At 40.8% G+C, this 19,398-nt stretch overlaps 1 protein-coding gene across 1 annotated transcript; it reads right to left on the bottom strand.

Moving 5' to 3' along the window:
- Positions 1-202: 202 nt before the first annotated feature.
- Positions 203-18,449, bottom strand: crabp1a (cellular retinoic acid binding protein 1a). The gene is made up of 4 exons (XM_080474371.1): positions 18,121-18,449; positions 13,354-13,532; positions 3,359-3,472; positions 203-530 (listed from the first exon to the last, which is right to left on the bottom strand). Exons 1-4 carry the CDS (start codon positions 18,188-18,190, stop codon positions 480-482), a joined length of 414 nt encoding a protein of 137 aa, XP_080330497.1. The 5' UTR covers positions 18,191-18,449; the 3' UTR covers positions 203-479.
- Between the last annotated feature and the right edge of the window lie 949 nt (positions 18,450-19,398).

The following is a 19,398-nucleotide window of genomic DNA, read 5'->3' as shown; positions in this document are numbered from 1 at the left end:
TATGTATCCGTTGCATTTATGCTCAAATCTTAGCGTTCATTTGTGTATTCCATTATTTTCATTTCAACTTTCAGTTCGTTTTGATCCGTTCTAATGTTTTCTCCTGTATCTTCATAAACTTCAAACATTTTGCTCAAGCTGTCTTGTAGAGTTTGATTCATTAGTCGAATACAAATTCATGTCGATAAGAAAAAGACTCAAACACGATTATTCCCACGTCTTCTTTAATTGTTTCCCTTCATCAAATATGAATGCTGATGGCTAAACCTACATGGACAGCAGGGTTGCAGATGTACAGACACTCCAGAACTGCAGACACAAGACTCACTACCGATTACCAGATTATAGAAACACTGCTATTGTTCGTAGAGACTATGCAGACTGATGCTGAGACATTACACAGGGGACTTGGCAAAATGTGTTAGCTGGTTAGCTTGTTAGCGTGCCATTGGGCTGTTTGGGTTAAGGACTGCAGAGCTTCACTCCCGTACGTAGATCCGTGTGCACACTACGTCGTCCGCCGCGAAAGTCTGGAAGAGACACAAAGATCATTTTGGCATTTTGGGGATTTTATTGCATCCACAACCGTTTTACCTTAACAACTTTCAACAGGTGGGATGAAAAATCGCCCACTCTGTGACTCGGAGGGTCTGGAAGTCAGTAAGAGGAAACTCTCAGTGTACAAGCAAGTACCCAGGTCAGAGGTCAAATTGTTATTTTCCATCCTCTACAAATGGTCTTCTGTCACTTTCTAACCAAATTGTCAATAGATGCAAATCTTCAACTGTATGATACGTTCATCTTTTGTTTCAAGTAAACCGTATTCAAGCTGCCAAGCTGAACAGATAAAAGAAGTGAGGTTGTTTGTGCTCTGTAGATCATTTCTTTGTTTTCCTAATGCTTTCTGGCTATAAACCTTATATTGATTGAACTCTGGTTTTAATAATTCCCCTTTAAATTCCGCCGCGTTTGTAAGAAAATGTGCACTTGTGGGATGAGCAGGAGAGCTACACTGAAAACTACATTCTTGCATTAATGTGCTTTATTAGTTTTTTGATCACAACCAGTTAAACAAGTCATGTAAACAGTCTGAGAGTGTGAACTGGCTCACACACGTCAGATCATCGCTTCAGGAGTCTTTGTCCTTCTTTGAACTATCATCTCAAATTCAACATTTGCAGTCTGAGTTGTGAGATATTCCTAACCAACTGTTTGGAGGGATGCTCAAAAGACATTGAGGACATTCCAAATTTTTATGACTGGATTCAGTTTCACCCTGAAGCCTCCTCTGGTTGCCGAGCAACCACTGCTTCCGTCCTCTTATAAGGTTAAGTATCGAAGATGGGCAAAACACTTTGCAATGGACATGAATGTCTGGGCTCTTTTTCTCGCTACCTCCACTATATGTGGAATGAGCCTTAAAGAAAAATGATGGTGGGTGATTTATTTTGTTTGTTACTTAAGGCAGAAGCTTAATCTGACACTTGGATCACGTTGGTTCAGCTGTGTTGATCCGAATTGAATAACACTAAGATCATACCTCAGTTTGAAATTTCCCAGAAGTTCTACAACTTGTAACTTAGCCGCTAATTTAATACAACTATTAGCGTCACTAAAGACATGCCACCGTGTCTTGTGACTTTATGATGCTGTGAAGGATAGATTTCTTGGATCCTTGGTTGTCCTTTATCTTGGGAGCGGAGGACACATTTGGGGGCTGTATTTAAAACAGTCATCACATTAGGATGACCTGGTCACACAGAGTGTTGTCATCCACCTTCAAATACAACTTTTAACATGGATTACTTTGTTCTTTTTAATGCTGGATGCCCTTATTTCCACCACAAGGCTTCAAACTCAGGACCCCCATATTCAAGGTTGATGGACCACGTCTTTCCACCTCAGTCTGTTATAGTTCTTTTATTTTGGATTTCATCATAAGGAAATACTTTATCTGCACAACAGCCTTTGTGTTGATTTGTTTGCTTTGTTATCATTTGTACTTGAATTTAAACTGTTTAACTTTAATAACAGTGTCCAAGGGGCAACTTATTGGAAATGTTAATTTCCCAGCTTCCATAATTGGTTTTATTTAATATACATTGATGTTGTCCTTCAGGCTCACACTGACACTGTCATGCTTCTCGTGGCACCTAAACTGGGGCAGACGTCTCAGGTGAGAGATGACGACATTCACTTGTTGCAGTTGTCATGGCAACAAATGCAAGTCGCACGCAACGAGAGACAGTCTCACGCCGTGCACCTTTCTGAAAACGGCGGACGGATGTGGCCTCCTGCAGGTTTTTGCAGATTAGAGATGATCAGACCCGGGATTCTGCGGCTCCTCTATGAGGACCGAGTGGCGGTGGCAAGGGTTTTTTTTTTTTTTTTTTGTGTGACGATGGCGTGCAGAGAGAACTGAGGTGAGAAGAGCAGAGAATTCTGGGGTCTGCTGTCGCAGCATGAGCGGATCAATCTCCATCAGAGTGTGAATGTTTCAGCTCCTCCGGGGCAGCGGGGCCAGAGTGTCATCAGCGGGGCAGGCGCTGTAACACACTCTGCTTTTATCACTCAGAGCACCAGAGAAGATTTCACATGCGCTGCCCTCTCAGCTCGTGTCCGGCCGAACTACGAGGAGCTTCGAGAAGCGGAGTATTTCATTACAAACCCTTTTCTCCTCTTCAGTATTTGCTTCTGTCCTCTGACACAAAGCTACACAAACATCCTGTGATGACTCTGCAGCGCTTAAACCTTCCATATTGTTGTTTCGAGCCTTGGACATTCATCTAATAGGAACCCGAACACCAACAAAGCAGAGCGTGGGAGCGTTGAGTCCCTGAGAACCACTCGTCCGGTGCGTTGGTCTTGGACCGCGCTCTCTCCCGCTCATCGTTCAAGGGGCTTTGGACCCATTGACTCCTGCCCATATTAATCTGGTTAAATACGGCGGGTATTACCGCGATGTCAGCGTAGCAGCTCCCCTTGTTCTCCTTTCACGTCTCTCCGCGGGGTGGATGAAAGCTCGGCCCTTTGGGAAACAGCCTCCCTCATTTCCTTTACAGATGAATCTCCCGGGTGACTTCATACACTCGCTGCCTCGTTTCATTAACCATTTCTCAGAGTACACTAGCTGCCTGAAAATCCCATCTTAATGCAGCTGATGTCTTCTGGGTCTCCATGAGAACAAGTCCCAGAACAGGCGGACCATACAGATGAGCTCCCCCATCCAAAGATGTTCTGCACTGCTACGTTTCTCTCTCTCCTTGGTTCACCTGATCCAGAACTTCATAAAGCCACTGAAGTTATTTGAATTGGGTTTTTTTTGTTTCATATTCAGACATGTCGAGTTTGTTCTCACCAGTATGAGCTCATCTCCGCTCAGCTCTCGGGTCCAGTAGGTTTTGGGGCCTTCGCCATCCACCAGAGTCTGCTGACAGTAGAGCTTGTTCTCTGACTCCCAGGTGGCGAGGCTCTGCGGGCAGAATGAGCCGGGACGAGATGTCAAGGTTAACATCACGATCTGAGGGAAATAGCTTTATGTGCAGGTTTAACCGAGCATGAATAGTCAGTCAGAGACATCTTGAAATAAGTCTGTTTTGAAAATATAAGGAAAAACATGATGAAACATTTCAAGTTGCTGTACTCACTAACTTCCCACTGAAGGTTTGATCATGAAACCTGTATGACAGATAGAAAAACTCCTGAAATAGCCTCTGATACATCTTATATATTGTTTTATCCAGCTTAGGATCATGGGGAGACCATCGCTGATCCCATTTGACCGTGGATAGATACACTGGGCAGTCATACTCACACTCAGACACAAATTGACCAAAATTTAATTTTTTTGTTTGTTTGTTTTTTAATTGTGGGGAGAAAACCGGAGAACCTGGACAACATAAAGACCCCCAAACTCAAACTGGAGAGGCAAGATTGCCAACCACCACAACACCATGCTCATACAGACTTACTTTCTCATCAACTTCCACCGCTGTTTGTGCTGGAAAATATTAATGGACACTGATTGACCTGATGGATCTGTAGATGTATAAGGATAATATTGACCAAAAGCTTTCAGTTTTGTGGTGACAGTTTAGGGATGGTATGGGGATGTTAAGTTCTCATAAACTAGTAATTTTATGTACAATCGGGTAATCTCTCAACAGGTTGGAGAATGGGAGTTACATCACCACTGCAGTGTAGTTAAGGTTAAGGCTATGAACAGGGTGGGTTGAGTACAGATTAAAAATATTCCTCAAGGAGATCAACAGAATAATTGAGTATTTCAAAAACAATAAATGTTCTGACCTCAACCACATCTGATGACTGATGATAAACCAATTTTGCGGCCGACTTGGAGAAATATGTCCAATTATAATAATACACTTATGGCCACTGTGTAAGTATGACATCATGAGTCAGCATCATTAATCTTCAGCAGACTGAGAAGAAAAAAACAGTAACTCTTCTCAACACCGGGGCTTGGAAAAGGTCGCTAATTCATTTCAGTAACATTTCAAATGACCTCAATGGGATTACTCAGAATCTGACTTATTTTTCTTGAAGTAACTGCTTTAAATTGCTCATCACTGTGATGAAAAGCAAGAAGATCAAGACAAAAGTCATCCCGTGGCAACACTTTATACTTAAAGGAGATGATAGATCATGTTGGATCCATAAGGTGTTTCCACATTTCATTTGCCGCATCAAACGTCACACAAGTTATTCTTTTAAAGAGACCATCTTTAGGGAAAATTTTTTTTTTTATGTCATTGTCAATATATCAGCAACATTTTTATGGGTTCTTATTTTGAAATCGCAGAAACATGACATTTTAAATTTGCTAGACATGTATTTCTTAACTTTACCCAGAGTCAGGGAAGTTGATTCCCTCCTTTTGCATAAATTAACCTGCAGCTTCATCTTTGAAATGACAATTAGACATGTACTTTAAATTTTAGTAACTTTTATTAGCCTTAGACCACGAGTTGTTTAGAATATGATATTCTCTGGGCCAATAGTTTGAATATTTAACCACTGTAGGTGGATGAATCTAGCACAGAATCTGCACACAGAGAGGGGGAAACCCAAAGTTGAGCAACTCTCGAGTGATGTGAATCAATTAACATGGCATATACACTTTATTTAATTATAACTACATTAAACCTATTCATTAGACACACAACAGTGCCAGGTTTAGTCATTTGCATTCTTCACTCTTTGTCTTCTCTATAGTTGCTGCTGGTTAACTTTATATTTAAGCAACGATTAATGGCTTAGTGGATATATTATGAAAGAAAAAATTGAATGCTAAATTCTATGACAAAACTATGACTTTCTCATGAGTAATTTTCCACACTCTTATCTCTAAAGCAAACACTATCTTATACTTGCATATCGTATGCTTAACCGTGTTTTAGAATGTGGTCACATGAGATTCGCATTAGATTCAACAGTAAACGTAGCATTTTAAATGACAGGTTTTTATGATGAAACTACAAACGGAAATGACATGACTCGGGTCTACTGATGACACATTTTCTATGAATCTCTAAATCTTGCTGTTCAGTCTGAACATTGGTGGGAATTTATATTGAGGTGTATTTTAAGTTCGGACTGTCATTGCAGTCTTAGTCCATCATGCCAATATGTTTTTGCTTTCATGAGTTTTTGCCTCAAATCTTAACAAACCAGGACTAATTGTTGTCTTTGTCTGTTTTTGTTTTGGATAGAATATATTTTACTTTTATGTATGAAATGAGTAATCCCACTTCACTGCTTCATTCAACTCAACATTCAAATCCAACAAAAAATAAAACATTAGGCGTCTCAAATGTAGAAACTTGGTAGTTTTTCTCTCTTTTGTGTGGAAAAAAAAAGTTCTGGATGAGGCAGCGGTCTCTTCAGAGGCAAATGTTAATCACCATATCAAAGGTGAGGGGAAGCCATGGTGGATCCCTGCGGGCTGCCGTCTGCACACTCTGCCAAAAGCAGAAAACCAGCGGGGCTTTTCTACAGCTTTCCTTCTGAGTTTTTCCCCAATAAAGCCGGAATCCAGAGAGTCAATTAGTCACGGCTCCATTTCGGCCCGGGCGTCGGTCTCGGGTAGTTCGGTGGATTTTTCTCAGTCACAGACAAATTCCCAGGTGTAGTTTTATTGTTTTAATCCAAAGAGCTTGTACACACACATTTGAGACCATGGTGAATACACCCCGCGCCTGGTTTTGCTCTTGAGTTTTGTTTTGTTTTTAATTGAGGATATTCACAGTCTTTGGCTTCGCTTCAGCGTCTCTTGCTAATCAGATGCGACCAGTGAGTCCGAAGAGCAGGAGAGAATCTCGTTTCCTGCTGCTTTTAAAGTTCATACATTGACTTTTACCACGCTTCTTTTTCAGCCTGTAATAACCCATTCCCTGAGCTTCTGTACTCATCTCTCCCACACAGTTTGATCACATTATCTTGGTAATGTCAATGTTCATCGCTTTTTCCCAGGCGCTTCAGGATGACATTAGCTTGCTTTATTAAAAATATTTCAAATCATTCACAGAGACAAATGGCGCCTGTGATTGTTAAGGACGGCACATGTTCACGCAGGAGCAGACAAAATTGATTAAAGAAATCATCACACAGTGTAAAGCATCAGTCAAATACATTCTGGAAAGTTGGAATACTTCTAAAAGTTCTGAAGGGGAGTCTTGCTCGTGCATGTTTTGGAATATTATAATATAAAGAAATCATGTTTAAATCACCTTCTAATGATAAACCCTCATCCATCCACTCATCCATCCATCCATCCATCCATCCATACAGAGATAGTTGAATAGACTCTGATTCATAAACAACAAATTTGCCAGCAAATGTAAATTTACATAGAGAAGTGTCCCCTTTCAATTAGCTGTATTTCAAATAACAGAAAGTCTTCACTTTGTTATTTCTAACATTTTTCACCAGTGGGAACACTCAGCTGTGTTTTTATGCACAAAAATAAAATATAAATGATCTCCTCTGCGATGTCATTTCACAACGTAGATCCACACCCACTCAGTTTCCACCTTTGACTCCCAACACACGACACATTGTTTTATCCTCACAGAGCGCCGGATCACAGCTGGGTTTGAGTGAAGGAAGGACACACTCTGGATGCATTTAATTTCCTTTTCATGTCACTCTCTCAGGCCTGGGTTGGTCTCCGCGTGTGATTGTACTGCTCTTGATAGTTGCCTGTGTGTGTGATCGATCCACATATATTGTCACCGTGAAGCAAAAGCATCAAGATTCAAGAACAACATGTCCTCATCTACATTCATCAAACCTGCCGATGACCCTCATCCGGCTAGAGAATGAAAATCACTTTCGTAAACATCTGTATTTACACCTTGAGTCAATATGTTGTTGTTGTTTTTTTACTGTTATTTCATCTTACACTTCTACTGTGGAAACAATGGAGCGAAATATCTATCCATTAAGTACCTTTAAAACTAGAGTATCCAGATGTTTACATGTTTACGTCATTTTGAAGGGTAGTTTATAAAAATGAGAATATTGTTTGGTATGTTTGATGACTGAATACATTACCCAAAAATAATATTACAGGTGTTGCTTTCTTCCTGTGAATACTCTTGTGTATTGGAGATAATGACCTCATGATGACTTCCATCAGTCTGCTGTCTGTCTCAGTGATCACTTTTCCCTCCTGGCAGTGAGCAGCGGCCGTCTCATCTCCCGCACTGATTAGCTGGAGCTTTTTAACCTTGTGGCTGTGATAATCAGCCCTCTGCTCCTCACCAGGCTCAGATCAGTGTGTAAAGCCCTTTAACCACAGGTGCAGACCGTCTCGGCCAAATCCTGCTTAGCCCTCCTCGTCCCAACCTGCTCCACCTGACGGTCCGCCAACACCCCAAACACCCCCCCCCCCCCAACATGAGCCAGTAACTCCTGCAGCTTCATCTGCAGTCTGGTGTAAGATCACCAAAAAAAACTACCACCGCCATGTTATATTGATACTATAAGGAAGCATCAAAATATTTTGATGCGCCTAATGGATGCTATGACATCATTGTCAAAATGTAGAGGTCCTTACTGGATCAATATTGAATCGTGAAAAAAAAATCATTAAAAAAAAAAAAGACTTGCAATCAAGTAAATGACAACAAAACATGATCTTATTGTCATGCAACACAGAAGTTGTTGCTATATACTGATATCCTGCTACCACTCTGAACGTTTTCTCACTTATTTTTGTTTTCCTCAGCATTGAAACTGAATCCTGTTGGAACATTTTTCTCATAGATGTCAGTAGATTTGGGAGGATTCCTTCATTAGCAATGATGCCGTTTTAATAGTATGTTCAAAAGCTGCGTAGTCTGAAAGAAGATGGACATAGAATATGAATGAAAAGGCCCTAAGTTGGGCTCTGTTTGGATCAAAACTGAAAGCCTTTTAAACCTTATGGTCATTGTGTTTTCTTTTATCAATCCAAAGTGCTTGAGAGCCAAAACACTGAAACTCAGCTCTCTGCCCTCAGTGACTTCGGCCTGGCGGCTCTGGTCAGTGTTATAAGCAAAAACATGTCGCAGGGAAATGCTGCGATGCCGGCGCTCTCAGCCAAACAAGCCCGTGTGAGAAATGTGTGATGACAACTCGACTCGGTGGCAGAGACGCCTACATGTGGCGAAAAGCCACATTGAGAGCCTGTCTGGCCCTGCCCAGTAACCCAGCATGCCCCAGGGCTCAGACACAAGGAGTCGCCACGTCTCCCGGGACCAAAATAGGTCAAGTCTCCTCCGACTGTCTGCAACGTGTAGCTCAGACCAGAAAACAAACGGCACAGAGTGGGTGCGGTTAAAATGATGTTTGGGTGTTCAGACCAGCGGCCATGAAGCCTGGAGAGAAGGAGCGGCTGGCTGCACCTTTAATAAGATCAAACATGACAATTCTAACCTTCATGATGCAATAGAGAGATTATACAATAACATCAAGCAATATCAAATGTTCCTTTATGCCTGTTGGAGCCCAGGATGTAAAAAATGCACGCAATGGTTGCTATTTTCAACCTTTTTTTATCTGTCTGTGATAGTCTTCTGCAACTGTAATTACAATTTACTTTACCGTAGCATTATACACACAATATACAAATACATCAAAGGATGCATTGTGTCCGTGTGTATATAAATATCCACAATTTCTGAATTTGTATGAAAATAAAATGTTTTGAAGTGAAACAAATGATCTGGGATGAAACTGAATTTACAGATTTCTTGTTCTATTATATTAATAAATAAATAAAGTCTATCATGCAGGCTGAAATGACAGTTTTGAGCCAAATAGATTAATAAGTGGAGCCAGTTAATCTGATATAGAAATCTTGTTGATGAGTAGGGATTTTGATTAGAATAGAGGGATATATGGCATTTAATAGAAAATGAATGGAAAGCAAAATATATGTAGAATAAACAGTGTAAATCAGAGTTTAGGGATGGGGTGTTATTGCTCATCTGTGTGTTATATGCTAAGGTCCACAAATCAGCTGCTACTGGAAGTCGCTAGAGTCCAGTAAGTATAAACAGACTCTGGAACAAACCGCCCCCCGACAGACGCACCTTAACCGACTTTGGCCAGGCTCAAAACCTATTTATTCAGACTGGCGTTTAATACACAGTAATGTGGTAACATTTTATCTTATTTTATTTTGATACGATTTGATTTGACTCTTGTTGATGTAGTGTATGTTTTTACTCTGGTTCTCTTTTAATTCTTTTCTTTCTCATTTTCAATGACAATACAATGATAATCACTGATCACGAAAGAACAGAATGAACGCTCAGAGAGACAATAATATGACTTTTATATGGTAAATGGATTTCACTTATGTAGCACTTTTCAACTGCTTGAGCGGTCCCAAAGAGCGTTACATCGTTAGTCACATTCACCCATTCACACACACATTCACACACCGATGGAGGCAGCTGCCATGCAAGGGTCCTAATCTATCTATTCAAAATTATATAGACTTAAAACTTCATTAAATCTTCATGTTCCAGTAAAAATGACAGCACTGTGGCAACTCCTTCACTGTTTGATATGAAATAAATCCTAGTGGGACTCAGCTGAAGATGTTACAATGATTCAGCCTCTCAAATTGTACATGTTGGATTTTTTAATTCTCTCCTTGATTGTATGAAAAAGATGAAATAAAGTGTCTGTGGAGAACATCTGACCTCTTCTAGTTTCTGTCAGTACTAATACTAGTCCATTGAGTAATATGAGAATTCATATGGATGAAGTAAAATAATAATACTTTATAGTCTCTATAAGACTAGTTTTAAGCAAAAAGCTCAAAGTCTCACACTTTGCCAACGTATTTAGCTCCAGCATGTGTCGCATTACAAATAGCTTTGACTCATTTGGGAGCTTTTCACACAGAGTGTATGCAGGTGTAAACGTTAATATACGCTCAACGCATTACAGAGATCAGAAGGTTTTCAGTTTTTTGCTGCTGGGAGAAAAGCTGGACAGGTTTTATTGACGTCTTGGTTCTACTGTTATGTAACGCTCCTCTGCTTCACTGCAACACGCTGGAAGTTCAGATGAGTTTACCGCAGCAGCAACTCTCACTGACTGCAAACTCCAGTGTCTCCTACAGATTGAGTCAGCTGTGTTTTGTCTGATACCTGGGAGGGGAAACGATGGATCACGAGTTCATTACCAAAAACAAGATGGACCTTCTCCCCAGCTTTCGGCAGATAAACACACGTCTGGAGAATGAATGCAGGCTTGTTTTATCATCTCTCTTCATTAGAATGTTGGCATCTTGAATTCTTCAGCGTTCAGTGGTGGAGAATAAATTCCCTCACACGCACAGATTTTCTTCCTTCTTTCACATTTAATTCAGAGATTTGTCCCATCAATCAAAAACCAACATATTCAGAGTAACCTCTGGCATATAATAAACTGTTAGATAACTTCCTATTCTTTTCTGATAATTAGATGTTATGGTTTGTATATTACGTCCTGTATTTTTTGCTTGGCGTTACTTGTTTTCTTTTTTTCTCTGATGAGACCTTTGTGTCCTGATGCAAAATACAGGAATCTGCATTTCAGATCAGATCAGCTCACCAATGCTAAGTTGGAAACTGTACTGAAATTCTGAACTTAAGAAGAAGCAAAGAAATTTGTGTTTAAAAATCTGTATATTTACTTTCATAATTACACTTTGTGAAGTAACTAAAAGTTAAAAAAAATATATACATATTGCACTTTAGAAAATGTAGTCAAGTACAAAAGTAGAAATCATTTATAACCTTGTACAAAATAATTTTTTTTCTGTAGAAATATTGTTATTGTGATACTATGTCAATTATCAGTAGTGTTTCAAACCTTTATTCATCTTCTATCAATAAATCTGAGGAAGAAACTACATCCAATCTAACGTCACAATTAAAACTTGTTAAATATATATTAAAATATAGAACACTGTGAATTACATTTAAAATATTTAGAAAAAATAAAAACAATAGGTTGTGGCATCATCTTCTGCTTTTGTTTAGTATCAGTGACTGTGATCAAAAAAACTAAATACCCAAGAAAACTAAGAACAAGTACCTTATTTCCTCTGTTTGTGTGTGGATTTCATTGATGCTGTTTATTTGTCTCTGTACAAATACACACGGAAAAAAGTATGATTGTTCCAGACAATGGTTATATTGGACATTTATATACTTTTACACAAATTGGAAATACACATGAAGCTCATTTAGGGTTTTCAAATGAAGTTTGTCGCAGTATTATTGGGATCATATCAAGAAAAAAGATTTTTTTCCCCGTGTTTCACTGTTATACTTCAGATTCTTAGGGAATTGTTTTTTCCCCCTTGCATGTATTATTTATTGTGCGATCCAGGATTGTTGGAGCGCCTGACACTTTCCCTGAGATAAAAGAAGCTCTGAGTGTTTATGGAGGTGGGAGCGTGCCCCCCCCCCCCCCCCCCCCCCACCACCGCCACACCCCCACCCTGCGAGAGCTGAAGAGGTTCAGAGAGAAAATCTCAACCATCCCGGCTCCGGCTTCAGTCTGTCTGTTCGCTCAGACGTGAGCATGATACCAATAGAGCGATGGAGCAAGCAGGTATTCATTTTTCCTTGAACCCTCAGAAACAATAGCATGGACCGAGCCGAGGAAACAAACTCGAAGAGATGTGAACAGTAGAAAAGTCTATTAAATGTGATATCTGGTCAGATTGACCAACTGATTTTGAAATTCTGTTAAGGACAATGCTGGAAGCAAGTGGTAACGACCATTATATTTCATTGGATCGCTCCCCCAGATTCCTTATAAACATTGTGGTGAAGTTAAAGTCACTTTTCTTATGTGATCTGTAATCCACACATCACAGACTTCTCCTACTTGAAAGACAATCAACCAATATTTAAGCATTTCTATATTCATTGTCCTCTTGAAATGTGTTGCAACTGACAGTCTCAGAAAATGTTGACGGCCTTTCATATTAGCTGTATTCCCTTCATATTTACCTTGAATACAACAACATGGATGGAGCGTGATGGAGATGTTTGATACAACCTGGCGGTACACCATGGTTGATTATCCAGCAGTCTTTGACTCGTAGTGATGGTCAAGTTTGAGTTTTAAAGCCCATAAAGTTTGAGGCAGGAATCTATCTGTCATTTTTCTACACCTGCTTAACCATCTTATAGTGTCATGGAGTGAATGTCACCTTGGACACGCCATCAGTCCTTCACAGCGGACAGAGTCAGACAATGTGAAGTCAGCTCAGAGACACCTTATACCTTATGTTTAAACCATGGAAGGAAACAGGAGTACAGGGAGAACATGCAAACGCTACACAGAAAAGCCCCCCCATGCTCTCCCTGTAAGTCTGTGTGTTTTCTCTCTTAGGCGAATTCGGTGTGGATGGCTGTTCTGCATTGTGATGTATTGGATCTGTTGGACCCACAGTCAGCTGGGATCAGCTCCAGCCTCAAACTGGATGAAACAGTCGATAGATATTCGTGGACCCTCAAATGGCAGAAATCACAGGGAAAATAATTGCTACGATCCCTAAAAGAATTTTAAGTCACTTACAAACACAAGGTGATGCATTTGTATACTGAACTATATGAATTAGACTATAAATCAATGTGGATCAAGTCTATGACAGCCTTCATCGTGATCCATTGAAACACCTTCCACCAAAAAGCTTCTGACTTTGAAACTGTCCAACTCTATTCAATACCATTTTTATTTTTTGTCTTATGGGACTGCATGGAGATATCTGATCCAGTGTGTATAATTCCTTGGCAAAGACATCAAACAAAAACATCTGATCTGCCGTCCTACCTTGCACTTCCGTCCGTCCACCGTCTCCTCGTCGAACTCTTCACCCACGTGGAAGTTGATCTCGGTGGTCCGCACGCTGGTGGACGTCTTGATGTAGAACTGCTCGCCGTCCTGACGGATCTCCACGTGAGGGTTGGAGGCCGCTGCCACGGCCACCTTCCTCAGCATGGCGTTCACTCCTGAAGGGACACGAGGAGGAGGAGGAGGAGTAGTTTAGATCAACAGATTTGACAAATTATACACAATTCCACAGCACAGAATATCCCTGTAGACCACGGGTGTCAAATCCATTTTAGTTCAGGGGCCACATTCTGCTGAATGTCATCTTGAGGGGGCGAGGCTGGTGAAATAGTGCCATAATGACCTTTAAAATTATACTTCAAAGTTTTTCTTTGTTGTGATGAAAATGTCTATATTGTCACAAGAAACAAACAATTACTACTGCAAATTAAAACAATGTCAACATGAAGTCAACTTTAATGAAACTTTCTGGTGCAAAATACAGAGAAAGGTCCCCCCCCAAAAAAACTGTTGCATTAAGCAGATTTTTACAGAGTTTGAGGCTAGTTTGATCGCAATACGGTTTTATTCCAGAATCACCGATACCTCAGCTTGGGTCTCAGTCTTGTGTTGTGGCCGCAACTCTTATGAAATTTGTTGAAAAGAAAAATTCTTTGAAATTATAACCATTTGCTTGGAGCCTCTTGCAGGCTGGTTTTGCCCCACGGGCCTTATGTTTGACACCCATGATGACTAACTACAACACACTTTCTAGGATTATTTTTTTTTAATCGTGTTTAAGACTGAAGATTGTGCTTTTCTGTTTATGGATCATCAAGAAGTGAAGACGTGGCATTTTATTCTGCGTCTTGCCCGTCATTATCAGAGGGAAAATCTGTACTTGAATACAATCATTTCCTTAGTATTGGAGTTGAAAGCTTGGAAAAGTAACTCTCGTTGATTTACTTATCTACTTATTACATTTTAAATGAACAATTCATTCATTCTTTCTTTCATTAGTGATGTGTACACAGATGTATTGCTGCGACACGTCAGCTGAGCCCCCAGCATGTGTGTGTGTGTGTCAGTCTAATGACTGATTCCCTCATTAAGTTCAGTTAAAGCTACATCGGTCAGTCGGAGGTCAGTTTCAGTTACTCAGTCAGTATTAGACTATTATTTTCAACGTTCTGTGGCAGATGAAGAGTTTTCAGCGCTTATGCAGAATCTGGTATGGCACATTTTCTTGAACAACATAAAATGTAAAACAGAATAGCTGAGACGACAGAACAGTTAATGTTTATTTAGTTGGTGTGACAAATGCCGAATCTCCATGAGACACCAGCTCTCCAACTCTCTTCATCCACAACAAAAGTAACAGGCCGATAGAAACTTCAATAATTATAGCTGCATTGTGACCAACAATTATCAGTAAGTAGCATGTTAATGTCAAAAGACGTCAGTGAATACATAGAAAGCAGGTTGCTTGTGGATCTCTAAAAGGTTTTGTCAATTTGAAAGGTGTTATTGCATGAAGAAAATCTAAGTCCAAGTATCACCAGAAAAACCAAGAAGCAGAGAAGAGGGTCTTTTTTTGTGTGTGTCTGTATGATCCAGATTTGACTGCAAAACAGCTTTCAGTATTAATCTGACCCCACCCAGCTCTGAACCTCTTTGGGCAAACATGCCAGCTCCCATCATCTCATGACCTTCAAATAAAGAGAGACTGTGTGTCCCCTTACATTGGTGTGCAAGGCATTGACCGAAGCCAAGAACTACAGAAATGTGTTCGTAGCTGTGACAGAAACCTCAGTTGTTTCCAAAACTGAGAGAATTCTGCAGATTTTTGACAAAGAAATCCACTTTTTTTTTTTTTTTCATGCCAGACGTTTCCTCCCTGACCGCCTGTGGAGATTTTGGTGATTTTGTACATGGCACTGGACACACTTGTGAAAAACTGTTTGCCTGGTGTGACTCTACAAGGCCATCTGGCTTCTTATCCTGCCAAAGTCCTGCATAGATCATTTTTCTCTCCTACCTGCAAGCAAAGTGTATTGATTCATACAATCGCAGTCCGTTTCCCTCCAAACAATCATGCTTGATTTTACAGATTTTTCCCCAAAAAATTATTTGATGTGAGCGATCATCTCGTCCCAGAATCACTGCGGTCCTGCTTGAACGGTCAACACCCTGAAAAAACCAACAGTGATGTGACAGCTTACACGACCCCACCCATGATGTGAGGATCACGCCATGTGTTTTTATAGCATTAAATATGCATGACTGAGAGAGAGAGCCAGACTTCAAGTTCTCATTTTCAAGAGAATTACTTACTCTTCTGAACTGAATTTGTAATTTAGACGTCAGACATGGGGCACTTTGTGGCATCACAGACTGCCAGTGCGTTGAGATTTTACTTCGAATATTCACTATGATAACTTTCAACATTTTATAGCACAAGTTTCTGCAGCTCTTTATACACACATGTTCACCAAACCTCTATTTATTTGTTTTTTTAGCATTTCATGATTAGAATTCACATAAATTCAGCCGATTCCATATAGATGAATGAGACATAAAGTGTGCAGGTGTTTTCTGATGAAATCCGAGCCTGTTCTGTCAACGTGCAAGAGCCTGATCAGTTTAAACAGCTTTGTTAACCACTAACTGGATAGAAAAATCCCCCTCCTACGGTCGGGGAACCTCTGAGTCATCAGATAATTATATACTGTGGATGTTGATAGGAAGCGGCGGCGCCGCAGCACAGGAGTCCTCATTAGTTGCCCATCGCAGCTCTCATTCGCGGGGACGCAGCCCTTATGTAAGAGCTAATCGGGTGATCTGCTCCCACAGATGTGGTTAATGCATTCTGATAAACCAAACTCAGGAGGAGCTGAAATCATCTGGGGACTTCAGGAGTTTTGCTTCAATTGTCTACAAAGACTTTCATGTTGAACCTGCTCTGGGGTTTTTGGGGCTCAAGATCTTATTTTCAAGCTTCTTTACTCCTTAAATGTAATTGAGCTGCCCACAATGGATAACCCAATTAGCAAAGGAGCTCACAGTAACTCAAAATATTTGTAAGGGTTGGTCGATTCCTCGTGGGAATAGAAAGGCCTCGCCAACATTTGTTTGAATTTTCAGGATCATTTCAATCATAATGTGTCTGAAACCCTCCTCAGTTTAGTTTCTCTGAATTAAAAAGTATGAGAACTATTCCTTCTGCATGTTTGTCCCGGTTAGATTCATCATCCATCAACACCTGCACTTCCTTTGTGAGCTCTATGTTATGTTACTGAGTACTGAGCTGGACTTGGGGGACATCCTACATTTGTACGCACAAATGACTTTTGTGCAACTGTTGCTCGATATTCGTGCATCCATAGGAAACCAAGAACCATATGTGTTGTTTTATGTAGCAGAGGTCGTCTCGCTATTAAACTAACGTTGGATTAAAATATCAAGTGACTGCAGGTGAATTTCATCCCACATTTTTGCGATTTGTGCAACATTCTTCTCCTTCATGTTTTCTCTGTGTCTCTCGTCCCGGGACATCAGTCCTTCAGGTTAATGCAAAGGAAACAGACAATTGAAGTCTGAGTTCTGTCGTCCCTTCTTAGGAAAAATGGACCCCGTAGTTTTATTTAACAGAAGCCAAGTATGCCTTTGTTGTACATTACTATTGTTGGAGTGGATTTCTGACTCTTTCGATGCTGCAGGTTAAATAGAAAGAGGATACCATGATTTTTATTGCACTTTTTATACAAAAGTACAGTTTGTGACTTTTCGATTTGTTCATATTTTGCATCGAAACTGGGGTCGTTATAATGTAACATGTAGTGTGTGACCAACTTTTCATGCATGGCTGGTAAGTTTAATAAAACGTCATTTATAAATAGACCACGGCCATACTGCACAAGCCTCTCAGACTTGTAGTGAACTCAGTCTTACATCAGTGCACACATTGTTTCAGCTTCACCACCCTGATTCTACTCCCCTGTTTCACCCAACCTGCCCAGATGGTGCAAATATTTGTGGCATTTGTGTCCAAAAAGTTTGAAATGTAATCCAGTTTAGTGTCAACAGTTCCTGCGGCGTGGCTGAAGCCTTTCTGTGTACTCGCAGTGGGACTTCTCCCAGAAGGTTTCTGACATTATTCTAAAGACGCCGGGCCTTTTGCGGCGCCCTGTCTGTCCAAGCAGCCCCGGCGTGACGAAACGCTGCAACACACAATTGAATGACCCAGTTAAACTGGTCCAAATCTAAACCATCAAAACAATCAGTTTAGACTAAGACGGGTGAAAATGAATGGGGAAAAGAAAACAACAAAAACAGGAGACAAGAGAGCAACACTGGACTCCAAAGACCTCCCCTGGCATCGCTAATCCATGCCCTACTTAAATACTTAACATGAATAATGTTGTGCCCCCCCCCTTTCCCTTCTCTTCATGCAACAATACCACGTCTGTTTAGGCTTGAATTTAGCATCCACTGTTTCTTATCTCCTGCAAAATCAAGGGGTTTCCCCCTCAGCAGCATCTCCTCAATCTCTGCCTCCGGCTCCCAGGGAGCTCCTCCAGACAATATGATGTTGTTGGGAGTCAAGCATGCCATTCTCGAGGAACAAGAAAAGCCCTTTCCTTCGTTAAACATGATGGATATGTCAACCTCACGCAGGGATGGAGCTCTGGCTGTGGAGGACAGCGAAGAGAAGGTGGCAGAGTATAAAAAAAAAATTGAAATAAAAAAAAAAAGATGAAGTCTTACCCAGAGCTTTGAGAAGTTCATCAAAATTCTCGCTCCTCTTCATCTTCCAGATGCCGGCAAAGTTGGCCATGTCTGCTAAGTGTGAGTGCTGCAGAAAGAACCTGTTCCACGCTCTGATGTCCCGTCTCTCCTCTCTCTCCGTCTCTCGTTGAGTCTTTCTCACCCTCCTCCTCCTCCTCCTCCTCCTCCTTCTTCGCTCTGCTCTGGGCTGAAAACCTCTTCTTCCACCCAAGTGATGGTCCGGTTTAAATTCTCTTGTCCACGCAGACGCACGCTCAGCCGCTGCTTCTCCGCATCACAGTGGACACTCTTGCACTGCACTCTTGTCTTTAGCGGTTTTTATAGCTACTGTCTTTAAGAGGAGGCAGAGCCGGTCCCTCCCCCCTGGAAGCTGTGTCCCATTAATACAGTAGAGCAGGACTGACGTGTGGGCTCCCCTCCTGGGATCAGAAACACTCAAACCCATCTTTCACAGTGTATTTATAGAGCTTTCGGATTGTCGGTGCCTCTATGATGATTAGTTTTAATTTTGCCGTCATGATGGAGGTCAAAAAGTCTTTTTAATACATAAAATTGAAACAAACCTGTCAGGTCATTTTATTAGTTCAAACCGCTTCCACCGCGTGATTCCCAGTTTGATTCCTGGCTAAGGAGCTTTTTCATGCAGTTTGCATGTTTTCACTGGGTTTTCTTCCAAACACATGACTTTGAGGCAGCATGTGCGAATGTGAGTGTGTGTGTGGTTGACTCACTGTGTTTACCCTGCCTTCACCTATTCTTGGCTGCCCCCTCTCCCTGCATTGGGTGTATAAAATGGAAAACAAATTGATGGAAGTTGAAATATTTGCATCATCTATAAAGATAATCCAATTCCACCCACGTTGTTTCTTGTTTCACTCACTTCTGTTCATTTTCTGAAGTTTGTTTTCTGCTTGCTTCTTCAAATAAGTTTAACTCATTACAGCAAACTGTTCTGTAACAACCAGCTGTGAACTGTAAATATAGATCAAAGAGAAGGTTCAATTCCCTCAGTAACAGATGCAGTTTTCTTGCACGTTCCCGCAGGATTTATCTTCATTATGCATTGTTTTTGTACTGCATTATTTATCTATAGGACTGTATCACTGTGTATTGTTGAACCAGGGTGTGACCACTTCTTGTTTGAATTGCAGTGTTGGGACAAAACCGCTGCTGAGATGCCCTTGAGCAAACACAGTGTCGACCGAAGCTCCAGCATCAAACAAGAATATTCTGATTGTGTGTGTATATTCTGGTATG

This window comes from Lipophrys pholis (genome assembly GCF_963383615.2).
Source record: "Lipophrys pholis genome assembly, chromosome: 11".
Taxonomy (NCBI): domain Eukaryota; kingdom Metazoa; phylum Chordata; class Actinopteri; order Blenniiformes; family Blenniidae; genus Lipophrys; species Lipophrys pholis.
The sequence above is the reverse complement of the archived record's forward strand: the minus strand, read 5'-3'. Positions and strand labels throughout refer to the sequence as shown.

Coding starts and splice junctions, on each gene's coding strand:
- crabp1a (XM_080474371.1), bottom strand. CDS start 18,190: ATGGCCAACTTTGCCGGCATCTGGAAGATGAAGAGGAGCGAGAATTTT. Junction 13,533..18,120: donor TGAACTTCTCAAAGCTCTGG/GTAAGACTTCAT, acceptor GTGTCCCTTCAG/GAGTGAACGCCATGCTGAGG. Junction 3,473..13,353: donor TGGACGGACGGAAGTGCAAG/GTAGGACGGCAG, acceptor TTCTGCCCGCAG/AGCCTCGCCACCTGGGAGTC.